This window comes from Artibeus jamaicensis, unplaced genomic scaffold (genome assembly GCF_021234435.1).
Source record: "Artibeus jamaicensis isolate MK-2021 breed Jamaican fruit bat unplaced genomic scaffold, CSHL_Jam_final contig_465, whole genome shotgun sequence".
In the NCBI taxonomy this organism is placed as follows: domain Eukaryota; kingdom Metazoa; phylum Chordata; class Mammalia; order Chiroptera; family Phyllostomidae; genus Artibeus; species Artibeus jamaicensis.
In genome coordinates, this window is record NW_026521843.1 from 40002010 (window position 1) to 40016699 (window position 14690).

A 14690-nucleotide genomic window follows, 5' to 3' on the forward strand; every position below is an offset into this window, starting at 1 on the left:
TAAAATCCAAGTTTGCTCCCCTTGCCTAAAATTTTTCTTAAATGACTGACAGTTTTTGGTGCAATCATTTATATTCAAAAGGCCGAGTGCTGGGCACTGCAGAAGTCTAATAGACCTTTGCATTTAGTGGGACAATCTGGACAGACCACAAAATTAATGTTCATAGTTCAGGCTTGGTGGGGTAAGAGCAATACCCTGCATTTTGTCCCACCCTCTCAAGCACCCGAGACTGTGTCCTCCAATCTGTGCTTGGTGCACGCTAGGCAAACAATTAATCTCTACAGTGGAAGTTCCAGGCTCAGGAGAGGGCACAGTGAGAACCCCAACGAGATTTGTCAGTCCCTTCTGCTACTTCCACCATTCACAGATACCCATGACCTTGACATGTCACACAGGAAGATGTCTTCAGTGGTCATCATTCCCGTGTGGGTTTTCAAAAGCTCTAGCCCTAGGATACCACCATCATTTCATACGAATTTCACAAATGAATCTTTATTTTCTTTCAACTAAAAAGGGTATGGGGGGAGAGATGGTCCTTCAAAAAAAATGACAGATATTTTTTCTACAAAAGACAAAGAAGAAAAAAGATATCCTCTACCCTCTCTCTCTCCCCTCCCCCATTCCCACCCCCCTAAAATCCCACTTCTAGAAATACCCACTTATTTACAAACTGACTCTGAGAAGAAATAAGAGGGGGAAATGGAAACACGGACCAGAAATGAAAGGGTGGCGAACACCAAGTGCATTTGCCAAGGTGAAGTTGTCCCCAAGCCCATGTTTATTGTTTCATTAGGGCCTCCCTTTTAAAGTCCCATCACTCTAGTTATCAGCAAGGAGCTTAGCACGTTCAGGGAGGAAGTCATCACAGAATCCCTTTCAGTCTTAGGTTTCAACAACACAGGCAGAGTAGGGGTCCGGGGGAGTATTTCTCCATGAAGTAACTTGTCTGGAAATGCCCTCTTACCTAGGTTCGGGGAACTCTAAAAAACTCGTGAAGGCCACTTAGTCAATCAGGGCATTTCTATGTCATAGAAAAGCCACTGGGGAAAGATGGCAAGAAGGCACCCTTATTCCCAGATCCCTCTTGCAGTACACACAGCTGTTAGCAGGAAGAGACAACTTTGCATGCCCGTACCAATGGACATCCTTGACCTGTGTGTGCGTGACAGCCATACATGCATGTGCTCCTGCACACTTAGGGCTTGTGTGCTAACACAGGAGAGACATTCCCTTTGATCATTTACAGAGTTCAGTGGAATTAGCTCTGAACTAGAGACCAGAACACCAGGCTTTTCACCTCAGCTCACTGGCGTGGCCTTGGGCAAGCCCTTAACCTTGGTAAGCCGTGCTCTCTTCATCCTAAAGTGGAAGCTGTGAGCTGTCCCAATGAGGATCAGATGAAATAATGTACATGAAAGCACTATATAAAGTATAAGGCAGCACACTACTGGAAGGAGTCATTGTTTATGGTGAATAAATAAGCAGGAGAGAATCCAGATGCCAATTATTTTATCTTCTCACAAAGCTAGGTAATCTAGCCACAGGGTGAGTGGGTATGATTTTCCCCACTTATGTGCACAGCCAATGTGTAAATCTACAATACACAGGTTTATTATTTATAAACCTATTTTAATATGCTAGATTGTTTCTAGTTTTCAGAATCTCTAAGCAATGGAAAACACCCACTTGAGAAAAAAGTTGTTTGCAAATTAACTAGGCCAGATAAAATGATCACCTGTCTGTAAACATAACTTCTTTGTGTCACTGATTTATTTCTAAGGAACGGGGCGTCACTCTGATTACAGTAGTATGTTCTGGTCTGACCCTCTTTCCTCCTACAATTTTCCCCCTTATAAAATCGGCTCCAAATTTCCTGAAATTTTGTTTGTTTGTTTGTTTGTTTGTCTGCATTAAGATATATTTGCCAAAGGTTTGGAAACCTAAAACTAGAATATTTAATAAGCAACTACTGACATTTACCACCTTCCTTGGGATTTACCACTAACCCAGTGATGTTATCTTTCTTGAGCTAAATTAAAAGACAAATTCAAGTCCTGCATGGTAGCCACCAAAAGCATATATTTGAAAAACAGAATTCAGCGTGCCATATTATGCATTATTTAATGGTATGCAAATTATCAGTCAGACAGTTAGGAAAGCCACACTTCAGCATTAATAAACAGCAATACTACTACTACACGAATTATGATATTGCTATGATTTATTACCAAGTTTTGCATTTTGATTCTCCTTGAAAATTTATTCCATCTGATAAGCAATAACCTATTTCCCCTCCTACACCTCCTACCCATTCCTCAGATCTGTCTCTCCGGCCCACCCAATGGGTGTCTGCAGGAAATGGGTACAGAAATACAAAGTCATAAGCAACTGCATTGTCTTATAAGCATCAATAATTAAAGAACAAGCAAACACCACCTAAAGCTCCAACATTTATTGTGTCAATGTTAAGCACACTTTTTAAAAGACAACATAGAATGTATAGAAACAAGGGGTCGGGGACTCATGCTCATTTCCACAATACGGGCAATTAGGTTGGCTGGTTTCAAAAGGGCCAGGACGTCACTCGGGACAGCGGCGGTCCACGAGCCCTCTCTATGGGACTGATTCACTATTCCAATGTGGGTCTGTTTTTTTGTTTTTACATTTTATTAAAAAATATAAATAAAACGGCACTGCAGGCCCAGGCAGGAAGGACTCTGCAGGACTCTGTCTTCGCACACGGCTTCTTGGAGGCTACTGTCAGAAAACATCACAGACTAGCAGGGCGACAGACCACGCAGATGTCGGCCGGGCGGCACACGTCCACCCCGCCCCTGGGGGCTTCAAATTTTCTCAGAACTTAAGGGCTCTCGAGCTTCCATCCGAAAACTGCCACACATCTTGAGCTCTCTGGGTACTACGCCGAATGGGGGTGTGTGAAGAACCTAGAAAGAGAACGGAGACAGAGGAAAGGGGGAAAAAAAAGTACAGGTGTGACTTGGCCCAGTGATTTTCTGTTCTCTAACTAGCTTTTCACAATTATAACTTAAATCAACCACAGGTTGAGCCACTGGCATCTTAAACATGAATTCAAACTTACCCTCCCCCCCAAATATCTGACCTCCGAGTGCCTTTCCCAGGAGCTCCCTCCCTGCCTTCCCCCAAAGGACCCAGGCCCTCTACCCGATCATATGATAGTCCTAATAAACTTGGGACACACCTGGAAGGAAACACTTTCCCTTATGACTGAGAAAACTTGAGTAGGAAACAGTCCTTTGGTTGAGGAGAACAGGGGAGGGAGGAGGGAAGGGGAACGTTTCCTTAAAATAATAATAAAATTATAAAGAAACAAAAAATCAAAATTGATGTAAAAGCAGCACAACGAAAACATGAAATGTCATCAAGTTCAACGTCAAAGCAGCCAACGATTTACAAGAGGCGAACAAATCCCTGAAGAGGAAAACCAGAACCCAAAATAGTTGCTCCCAAATTGCACCAAAAACTGCCTGCAGTCTCTTTCAAACATGCAGTTTTCTTTTCTTTTTTTTTCTTTTTCTCTCTTTTGTAAGGGGAAAGGCAATGGTGAAGGGAAGAAGGGAGTGGTTATTTTCCTCCGGGGCTCCACCCTTGCTGTGTGTACATTGACTTGAAGCAGCAGAACTGGGAGTCCGGATGTGCCGAGGAAGAGGGCTACCACTGTGGCATTCCAGGCCTCGTTGCCATGGTGACCTGAAGCAGGGGCCTGGGGCCTCCTCTCCCCTGACTTGGCTCCGCAGGAGGCCCAGGGTCTGGAGCTCAGCTGCTCTCAGGAATCCCCCCCTGAGCAGTGGAGACCTGGGCTGAGGGGCCTGCTGTGTCCAGGTGGGCTCTGGGAATCCCGTTCCCAGTCCAGTCCTAGGCCATTGTCGTTGAGGCCCCGTTAGCTGATACCCCATCAAATCCCTTTGTGAGACCTGCTACCAACATTGAAAAGTCTAACAAACAAAGCATAGCATGGGCATGTACCACGTTCACCATTATTTAAAAGCACAGCTCCCTGTGGGTTTGGGGGGGTCCTGATTTAAAGGATAGACTTTGGAGAAATCACTTACATTGCCTTTTCTGCTGTCTCGTAAAGACCTGATATATACTCCCTTTAAGTAGTCTTTGCCATTTTACAGAAAGGAAAACCAGTATTCGTTTCAGCCATCAAGTCGTGTTCAGCCGAGTTTCAGTTTTGAGCACAATGACCCATGTGCACTACACTGGTCTCCTTCCCCATTCAAAAGGGAGAATGAATCGCATCCTATGACCATAGATGACACTGGGAAACAGAGAGAGAGAGAGAAACAGGCCCATCCCCCTAAAGGCTGGTCCACTGGCCACGTTTTACCAAATGAAACAAGGCGCTAATGGGATAATGAGACGACAGCACACAACGTGTGCCCCAACAATTCACGTCTACAACTTGTAGCTGTAGCAGCCCTGGAATAAACATATGGAACCCCAACTCTGCCTACGTGTTCTCATGTCCATTTCTCTACAAGTGAGCTAATTTATTCTTAATTGGGAGAGCTGCAGGGTCCTAGGAGACACTTAGGAAAGTTTGCTAAGTGGCTCATGCCCTTTGCAAGTTAACAGTCTTTTTAAAACACATTTCTCCAACCAGGTTTGAAGAACACTGCCAATCCCATCCTCATACCAGCAAAATTCCCAGCATTTTTCTTTTCTAAATGGGAAGTTGTCTGAAAAAAAAAAAAGAGAGAGAATGGGATGGGTACATTCTTGAACACACCAGGCCCGGGACAATGGAGCAACAGAATCATCATGAAGACACGATTACAACACAGTCCTAAGAAATCACTTTTGTGTGTGTGTGGAGTGGGGGAAAGAGATTGAAAGACAAGGAAATACTGTATTTCCTCCCTCACACTCTCGAAGTAAAGTGTTTGAAAAAGGACAGAATGGGGCCTGAGGCCTCTCTGATCATTTTCAGAAAGGCTTGCAATACCCCAGGACCTTTTAAGAAACTTTGAGTGTCTGTGAATAAACCACCTCATTTCCTTGTTTCTCCAAATGAAATGATATCTAACCCTTACCGCCACTTCCTTTCAAATTCTCACCTCAAGTATTATGCACATATACAGTAGGTACTTATTACATATACAAAAATGGTATTTAAATAAACAGTGCTGTCACAGAATGCCCTGGGGAAAACTCAACTACTTCACACTTCCTGCCATTGCTGGCACAAATGAAGAACCCAGCGACCACCTCACTTCTTAGCAACCTTTAACACGTGTTCGTCAGTCCCGCAGGTCCTAAACAGACAGACAGTAAATGGTCTCCGGGTGGAGGCAGTCCTTGCATTGGGAGAGTTTCTGCAAGTCTGTGAGAAATAGCATTTGCTGTATTCCTGTTTAAGTTGTTCTCAAAGTGAAGATGAAAAGGAACATTTTGATAAGTGGCAGTTCAGGAATGGGGAGAACATTGCATCAACACATCAGGAAAGTCATAGAAGTTTATTTGAAAATTTTGAGAAATGTTAATGTTCTTAGCATTTTCTCATTTTAAAGGGATATCATGAATTCATCCCACTGTTGAAAGTGATTTTTGTTATTTTACATTAATATTTTTAATTCTAGGATTCTGGATGCAAGATGTCATCTATAAGTTATATTCTTGTTGTCTAGGTTTTCATGCTTCCATTGTTCCCTCAGCTTCAGAAATAATATTTTATAAGAAGGCTTCAATAAGCCAGAAGACTAAGTACCCTGAAGAATCTGTCTCCCAATAAATTTATTTAACTTTGGGATGATGTAAATCAAACATAATCTTTGATTTATTACCAAATGTTTGCACCCCTCCCTATTTGCCATTTGATTTAAGAAATGTGAACATATAAGTATACAGTATCTACCATTAATTCTGTCAGGATGAAAAAAACCTAATTACACTAAAAGCATCATATACTGGGAAATTAATATGAATACTGTATATACAACACGCGCAGCTGCATGCGAGCTCTTAAAAGAGTGATAGGGACACACGGTGATTTTAAAGACATTTAATATAGTGGAGCAGAAGTCACCATGTCTAAAATGGGCCTGGCCCTGAGGAATATCTCTATCCGTCTTAACCAGCATTCTGGATTCAGTTGTAAAGTAACCTAATCTAAAACACATACTGCTCCCCTCAGTTTACTTCCAATTATCAAGCTCTCCAAGTTACCTCCCCTGCCCCAACCCATCCCATCCCAGCTCTCCCAAGACCCCTCTTACCAGATTCCTCTCTGCTTCCCACCCAAATGAGCTTTAAAAAAATTAAGCCTACTAGATTCTCTTTATTTTAGAAAGATAAAGCTATTCTTGCCTCAGATAAAAGGCTTTATAAAAAGGCCACCTCACAGGCACCAGGGCGTAAGAACTGAGCAACAACAACAAAAAAAGCTACCACAGGAAGACAACAGAACAGCTTTTGTTTTGGTTTTTACAAGAATAAAAACAGTGTTGTATCCATTCGTCTACACTGGGGACGGGGAGACAGGATCACAGAGGTATGTGTTATAATAAAGCAAAGAGATGCTGCAACATGCAGTATTTGTTAAACTGACACACAGACTTCTGAGGAGGGCTGTTGAAAATAGACCTAACTTGCTTTTCAAAGATGATGATTCATCTCATAAATCTGTTGATTGGCCAAAAGATAATTAATTGAAGGGATATTCCCACCTTCATTTGCTATCTGCCAAGAAGACCCTATAAAAACACTTAAACGATCTGTCCTGTCTAGGGTCCCTAGCATGTCCGAGTCACAAGGCAAACCACCACACATCTCAGAAATCAGTGGCCAATTCCACAGGTGTGGCCACATCTAGCTAGACTCCTAGTTATCGCTTTCTTTCTTTTCTCTCTCTCTCTTTTTTACCTGATGCCATCATTTCTGGATTTTTAGTTTGGGGAGGTGTGTTTATTTTTGACATGAGAAAAGACTCTTATATGGAAATGAAAAAGCTGATTTCTTTAAAAAAAAAAACAAAAAAAAAACGAACAAACCTTGTTAACATTATGCTCTAGGATAGGATGGGGATGTTAGAATAGAGAAGAACTTTTACACAACAAGAACAGCAAAAAATCCAAAGGAAATAAAAGCTTAAGATGCTATTACCACTAAGTTTTTCATTTATATCTGAATGGATTACTGCTAAGAGATGGAGGGAACGTTTTTAACATCAGATTGAAAATTATTCTAGAACTATAAAGTCTAAAAACTACTTGCATGATTTGAGATATATATTTTTTAATATATAGTAAGTACTTTATGTTCCTTTAGGGTATAATGCATACATCAAAATGCCCATAGCGATATTCCTGAAAAAGACTGACTGGCCTTCTCTTAAAAACCTGTTACTTGCTTGAAAGTAATTTACAGAGTGTGTCAAATGAGGACACAAGAAGCTTACATCGTGTACTTTAATTTTTTTATTTTTTTCAATAAAGGGACAAAATGGGTGTATGAACAGGTTAATGCAGACAACTGCCAAAAAAAACACAGACAGTGGTTTTTCCAATAGAACTTAACAAAGACCAGAAACAAATACAATAAAAAGCCAGGTTGTAATGACCTTTGGTCATCCAAATAAAAAAAATAAAAACAAAGAAAAATAAAAGATCAAATTAAGTGCCTCTGTTTTGAACAGGGCACATAAGCAATAATAAATAGTGACTCCCATAGTAAAAGATAAAATTTCAAGTTACGACAAACAGCTTTCATTACAGGAATAGAAAAGGCCAATAACAAAATATTCTGCATTGCCATTTACAAAAAAGTATTGACTAAAGCGGGCTTTCTCTTTAATATGCTTTGCATATGAAATTCTTTCCAATCTAAATATAAAGCACCATTTAGTTTTTGGCAATGAAAAAAACTGCAAAACATTGTGGGTTTTTTTTTAATTTTTTTTCTTTCTTTCTTTTACTGCATATGAAGGTAAGATGCTGGAATGTAAGGGTGATAGAAGGAAAGGGACCAAAAGCACACTACATAACAAACCAACGTTATTCGCTTGCAGTACTGCATACAGTATGGCAGCAGGAAAAAGGAACAAAAAAGGATATGTACAACCCCATGACAGCCATCCGTGTGACATTCTAGCAGGCTCCCCCAAAACCGCCATTATATGGCTTCTCATTTGTACAATGTCACACTTTTTTGTTTCTCTCTCTTTTTTTTGAAGCATACAAATAATTTGCACTATATTATCCTGCCAAATTAAAAAAATATACTGTGGCAGCCTGTCTTTTTTTTTTCCACTACCAAAAAAGGTACATTGATACCTTTTAAGAGAACAAGCAACAGTTAAAAATACAAGCTTCAATATAAATACTATAGTGCCTAACACTAGATGAACATTTAATTCAAATACCATTCTAGAAATACAGAAAAAAGACCATAAATGTGTTTTAGCATAGGAATCAACATGAGTGTGCATTTTCCTATATTTAAGTACTATATAATCTTAAACCTTTCCCCAATGTATGTTTTTTTTTTACAACCTGAAGAGCGGTGTGTATCCAAGGCATAGAATTTCCACTACCATTTTTAAATGGATAACAAGTCTTGTAACACCACCAAGACAATAGAACCCTAAAATGCAGTTCCCCCCTAAACATAATGAAGTGTTTTTTAAAAAAATTTTTTCTTAACATTTATATTTAAAAAAGTTTTGTACAAAAAAATCCTTGCACTGTAGAAGCGAAAGCAATCATTCATTTCTATGTTAAGTGTATTCTGTTTTCCATTCACAGCGCTTGCAATGTTGAGTCCAAGTAAGTAAGCTCATTAGTCAAGTAAATGGCTGGCAAAGTTTTTTTTTTTTTTTTTTAGTTTTTTTTTAAATGCTCATCAATGAGATTGTGTTCAATTTTTTTTTCAGCATTCTTGCAACTTTTCCCTTAAGTATAGACCTGTAAACTGGGAAAATTGTACAGTGCACTTAATTGTCCTATCTGAGCAGGTTTATTTTATACTCAACCTCTGTATCTCTGATTAGAGAAAAGATACAGATATTACAGGCAGAGTCAAGTGCTATTTGAACACCAACTGGGGCAGATGCTAGCTTAATAAAAAGAAAAAATTTAAAAAATAAAATAAAGACAATGAATTCTCTTCCATGTTAACACAAATAGCACACAGTGTATGAAAAAGAAATGAAGTACAACTTTTAGGGAGCACAGACATATATACTGCTACTCTTAAAATTCTTTCTCTTCTTTTTTTAAGAATGTCACATTTCAATGCGTCTTAAGAATTCATAGTTAATCATCATTGTATCAATATTAGCTTATACACCTGTTCTAGTTTAAAATGGCAAATAGTACTATGTTGTGCTAATAAAATCACTTATTTTTTTTCCTCTGTTACCCTCTGTCAAGCCTATTGTCAGCCTCTCCTTTTTAATATGCTATACGAGGTCTTGAAGTTGATCCTCTGATTGTCCCTTTGACAACCAAGTGGATCTGGATCTATTTCTTCTGGTGCCAGAATTTTTTTTAAAAGACATTATTTAAAACAAGTATCTTCATGAAATGAATTCCTTCCTCATGTATTTAATCACGTTCCAGGGCTTTTGCACGTTGCACATTCAATGTAATCATCATTTTTTTTAAAAAGCAAAAACAAAAAACTTGGGGCAAAACAGCCCATTTCTTTTAAGCTCTCACCAGGAGCAAAACAGCTTTTATACTGGTATAATCAGTTTTGCTTAGAAGCTTAAACTAAAGGGGGAATGATGATTAACTAGGACATAATGGGTCATATTTTAGGTAGCCATTGTTGTGAGAAATACAATATAGAATTATACGATAGGTCCTAAGGTTTATTACCTTACCCAACGCTGAATTAAGCTACAAGTTTATAACAAGTAGAAAGAACCATCAACATGGTTTTAATAGATCCAAGGCACTCATTTTAAAACCAAATGATAGAATACACTTGTTTTGTTTTTCTATTAATTTGTCAATTCAAGGCCTTTTTTTCTCTCCAATTAATACATTTTAACCCTTTAGAGACAGACATTTAGCTCATAGAGATTTTCATTCAGTACTACCTATTCTGTCTATAGAGGGTTAATCCAAAGACTTGTTTTTCCTCCTCACGTTATAAAATAAAACTGTACATGATATGTATTACAGAATGTATGCAGCATGGTCTTTTTCTCTCTCTCTCTCTTTTTCTCTCAGAACGAAACTGGAAACAGCAACATTTTTGCCCAACAACGAATTGGGGACAATTTAAAATAGCCATAACATACCATACATGCTGTCTAAGTTTAAAAAAAAAAACATACACAACATGTAAATTATTGCACAAGAGAAAAGGCTCAAAGTTTGCGTAAAATGCAATAGTATTGCCCCATACAGATCATGCATTCAAACGGTGAGAACATAAAGGAAAAAAAGAAAAAGAAAAAAGAAAAAGAAAAAGAAAAAACAGGTGTGCTGGTGACAAGCACTCTCATATTCTTAGCTTCCGTTACTTGTTTGTTTGTTTGTTTGTTTGTTTAAATCACATGGGACTAGAAAAAAATCCTACCAGGAGTGGGGCTGGAGGCAATGGGGAAGAGGGGTGGTGAAAAAGGAGGTGTCAGGTGGGAGTGAGGGAGGGGTATTAATATACCTCTATTCAGTTTTTATATCATTATTCAACACTCGATCACTGTGCCATTTTTTCATGTGTTTCTCCAGGGTACTGTACACGCTAAAAGGCATCTTACAAATTTCACATTTGTAAACGTCCTTCCCCACCTGGCCATGCGTTTTCATGTGCCTGGTGAGCTTGCTACTCTGGGCACAGGCATAGTTGCACAGCTCGCATTTATAAGGCCTTTCGCCCGTGTGGCTTCTCCTGTGGACAGTGAGATTGCTACAGTTCTTGAAGACTTTCCCACAGTACTCACAAGTGTCGCTGCGTCTGCCCTCTTTTGAGCTGGGCCTGCCCGGGCCCGGACCACTAATATGGGGCGTGCTCCCTCCACTTCCCGTGCCGCTGCGCCCCGAGATCCCTCCGTCCAGCTCCCCGGGCGGTGTGGAGAAGCGCAAGCTCCCGTTCTCCGAGGAATGCTCCGACGAGGAGGCGAAAGGCGATTGTCTGGAGTCTCCGAAGCTAAGGAAGGGATCTTTGAGTTGCCTGGAGGCCGCGTAGCCGGCAAGCCACTGCGAGTACACATTCTCAGTGTTGGGCATCGCGGCTGGGGGCAGATCGAACTCCTTCTCGAGCTTGATGCGCTTGGAGAAGGGGCTCAGTGAGCTAGGGCTGCCCAGTAGCAGCTTTTTGGACAGGCCCCCAGAGGCCGATTCGCCCGGGGAGCAGCCACGGCCGTTAACAGTGCCATCGTCTATGCGGTCCGACTCGCCGGCCACCGAGTCTTCATCACAAGTGTCCCTGTGGCCCTCAGCCTCGGCCAGGTGGCCGCGCTTATGCTTCTCGCCCAGGACCTGGTGGAAGGCCTCGCTGAAATGCTGCATGGAACTGAGCACCATGCCCTGCATGACATCGGGCAGGGCACGGCCCTCATCGCCCACGCCCACCACGGCGCCCCGCGAGCTGTTCTCGTGGTGGCGTGCCGCCTCCAGGCTCAGCCCGAAGCCGTAGTCCACCCTCTCACTCTCTGTCAGCTCCTCCTCCTCCTCTTCCTCCTCTTCTTCCTCTTCCTCGTCGTCCTCCTCTTCCTCCTCGTCCCCGTTCTCTGGGATCAGGTTCGGATCGTTCTCGCTCTTGAACTTGGCCACCACGGACTTGAGCGCGCTGCTGGCGCTGCCCACCAGGTCGCTGGTGCCGGGTTCCGGGGAGCTGGCGGTGGAGAGGCCATCGTCAGACTTGACGGTCATGGGGGATGACTTGTGCATGTGCGTCTTCATGTGGCGCTTCAGCTTGCTGGCCTGCGTGCACGCGTGGTCGCACAGGTTGCACTTGTAGGGCTTCTCACCCGTGTGGCTGCGCCGGTGCACCACCAGGTTGCTCTGAAATTTGAACGTCTTGCCGCAGAACTCGCATGACTTGGACTTGACCGGGGGCTGGGAGGGAGGAGGGGCGGATTGCAGAGGAGGGAGGGGGGGCGTCGCCAGGAAGGGCGGCTTGCTACCTGGCTGGAATGGTTGCAGTAACCTTTGCATAGGGCTGGGCCGGCCTGGGGACAGCGGTGGGCTAGACGTGTTCCCTGCCAGCTCTCTAAGTCTCCTAGAGAAATCCATGGCGGGAGGCTCCATAGCCATTGGGTTCAACCGCAGTACCCTGTCAAAGGCACTCGGGTGATGGGTGGCCAGGGCCATCTCTTCCGCCCCCAGGCGCTCTATGCGGTGGGGGTCCAAGTGATGTCTTGGTGGTGGACTAAACAGGGGGGGAGTGGGTGGAAAGCGCCCTTCTGCCAGGCCGGAAGCCTCTCTGGATACTGATCCTGGTATCCTTAGCAGGTTAAAGGGGTTATTGTCTGCAATATGGATCCCATGGAGAGGTGGCTGGGAAGGACATTCTGCACCTAGTCCTGAAGGGATACCAACCCGCGGGGTCAGGGGGCTTCCATGTTCGCTTTCTAAGTAGATTCTTAATCCATGAGTGTTCTGTGCGTGTTGCAAGAGAAACCATGCACTGGTGAATGGCTGTTTGCAAGTTGTACATGTGTAGCTGCTGGGCTCATCTTTACCTGCAAAACAATACAACACCAACATCAATGTTTAATCACCGAGGAGGGCATCAGCAATTGCTTATTTATGTTCTGCCTCCAGCCTGCCCTGCCCCCAGCCCTCAGCCCCAAGGCCCAAGCCCTTCCTGACCTATCCCTTGTGCCTGGCACATCCAGTAGTTGGCACCCAATAAATATTTGTCCAATCAGTCTTCCTGCCACTTAACTGAGTTCTAAGAATTTTAAATCCAGTCTCCAAAGCAGGAAAATCTAGACCAATTTGAGCTTGAGGATGATATTCCCTACAGTCTAGGGACCTCAGCAAACATCTCCTGAACTTTCCAGCCTTCCACCAGCTTTCGTTGGGGAAGCCATTTCCTATCTGTGCCTCCATTTTCTCATCTAAGTAAGAGACTTGGACAAGGAGACGTAAGGGAAATTTTCCTGCTCCCTAAATCCCATTATTCTACTCCCCCCCGGGGTGGCAGGTGAACTTTCCAAATAGGCAATCCTTTCACAGAGATATCAAAAAAGAGCAGGTCAACTCATTACAATGGTCTATGGCCCCAGAGATGCTTTTCATCTTAGCCTGAAACACATTAATTGTTGATATTGTTAAAAATGAGAAGGCACTCAAAAACTAATTCCATGGGAGAGAAACTATCAACATTCTCACATCCCGGCCTGTGTGAGGGTCAATGAGTCCCAATTCTAGTTCCACAATGCCCGACAAGGACTCCCATTTTTATCTCAAGGGATGTTGTGAAAAATCTCAAAAGAAATTTAATTCAGATTTAACCAACTGTCCATGTCAAATCTTTAGAAGTTACCCCCAAACAAACGCAAGCCTAGAGTTAGGAGGAGAGGCTGGTGCCAACTTAGGCCAACACCGCATCCTAGCTTAAGGACTAAATTAGAGCAGCCAGCGCCGTGACCGGCCGCGGGCTGAGAAATGCCACACTATCCTCCTCCTCATTATTTTGAGAGGCTAACAACATGATCCAAACTATACAACATCCTGCACCCTCGGCTGCGCCTCAGCTCCAGTTGAGAAAGAAACAGAAAGATACAGTTCAGCTAGTCAACTCTTTGGCTAGTAGCCAAGCCGTCTGGAGAGGGGCCCTGCTTAAGTCACATTATTTCTCTCTCGTTGAAAAGAACCCGAGAGTGGTAAATGCCACTTCGGCAAAGAGGGGCCAGCTTGACTTCACAATCATTCATATTTGGAGATAGCTAAATTAAAAAAATCATATATACGCCAAGGGAGTAACTAACAGTTTACCAGTCAACTGCGGCATTAAAGAGGGCGCAACTGTTGGTGGCCAAAGGGCAGGAGGAAGAAAATAGACAACTTCCCAGGGATTCCCAAAAAGATAGTATATAGAACACAGATGAGAAATAAACTTTAGCCCCTCTCTTAAAAGAGGGGCCAGAAAAGTTCCTGAAAGCCTTGGGTAGTAACTTCTTTTAAAAGGAAAAAAATTCACCAGGAGCTAGAGTGGGAATGAGGAATTAACTCAATCATGATCCCTCCATTTAGTGAGTCCGAAAGAAAAGCTAGCAGCGTGTCTTCTCAGCCCCAAACACTCATATTCCAAAACAAGCCAGCCTCACTCAAGCGCTTGTCTGAATAATGGACTCCCTGCCCTGACCTTGTAATTTACTTTACAATGCATTTATAATCTCACTCAATGTATCCCACTCCTGGGTAAATCTCTTTAACAAGATTAGATGATAAGATACCAAAATTAGGTTTTAAACATTTGCCTAATTCGGAGGGGGAAAAAAAGGCAGAAAGATTTTGAAAGAAAATGCTGACATTAGTATCACATTATCTGCCTATTTTTGTTTGCCTCCTCTCTTCCAAAGGAAATAGAAAGCATCACTGAGAGTATTTTCATATATTTTTTTACTTGGGTCCTAAATAGGCAGGAAAAAACTATCTGGTTCCAACTGCGGTGACCCTCCATGGCTTTCTCCTTTGCCTGTCTAGGACTCTGTGTCATTATCATACATTTAGCCTGACAATCTG

General features: G+C 42.4%; 1 protein-coding gene across 13 annotated transcripts in view; it reads right to left on the reverse strand.

Moving 5' to 3' along the window:
• Positions 1-2157: 2157 nt before the first annotated feature.
• BCL11A (BCL11 transcription factor A) overlaps positions 2158-14690 on the reverse strand; it is a 95674-nt gene continuing 83141 nt past the window's right edge. For 4 of the 13 annotated variants that reach the window (XM_037143454.2, XM_053667016.1, XM_053667015.1 and 1 more), the window contains one exon: positions 7086-12679. In XM_037143454.2, coding sequence (XP_036999349.1) covers positions 10659-12679 — 2021 coding nt within the window. In that variant the 3' untranslated portion in view covers positions 7086-10658. Of the gene's footprint in view, positions 2946-7084; positions 12680-14690 lie in introns of those variants that run through there. The other 9 variants (XM_037143455.2, XM_037143453.2, XM_053667017.1 and 6 more) reach the window with 5 other exon arrangements.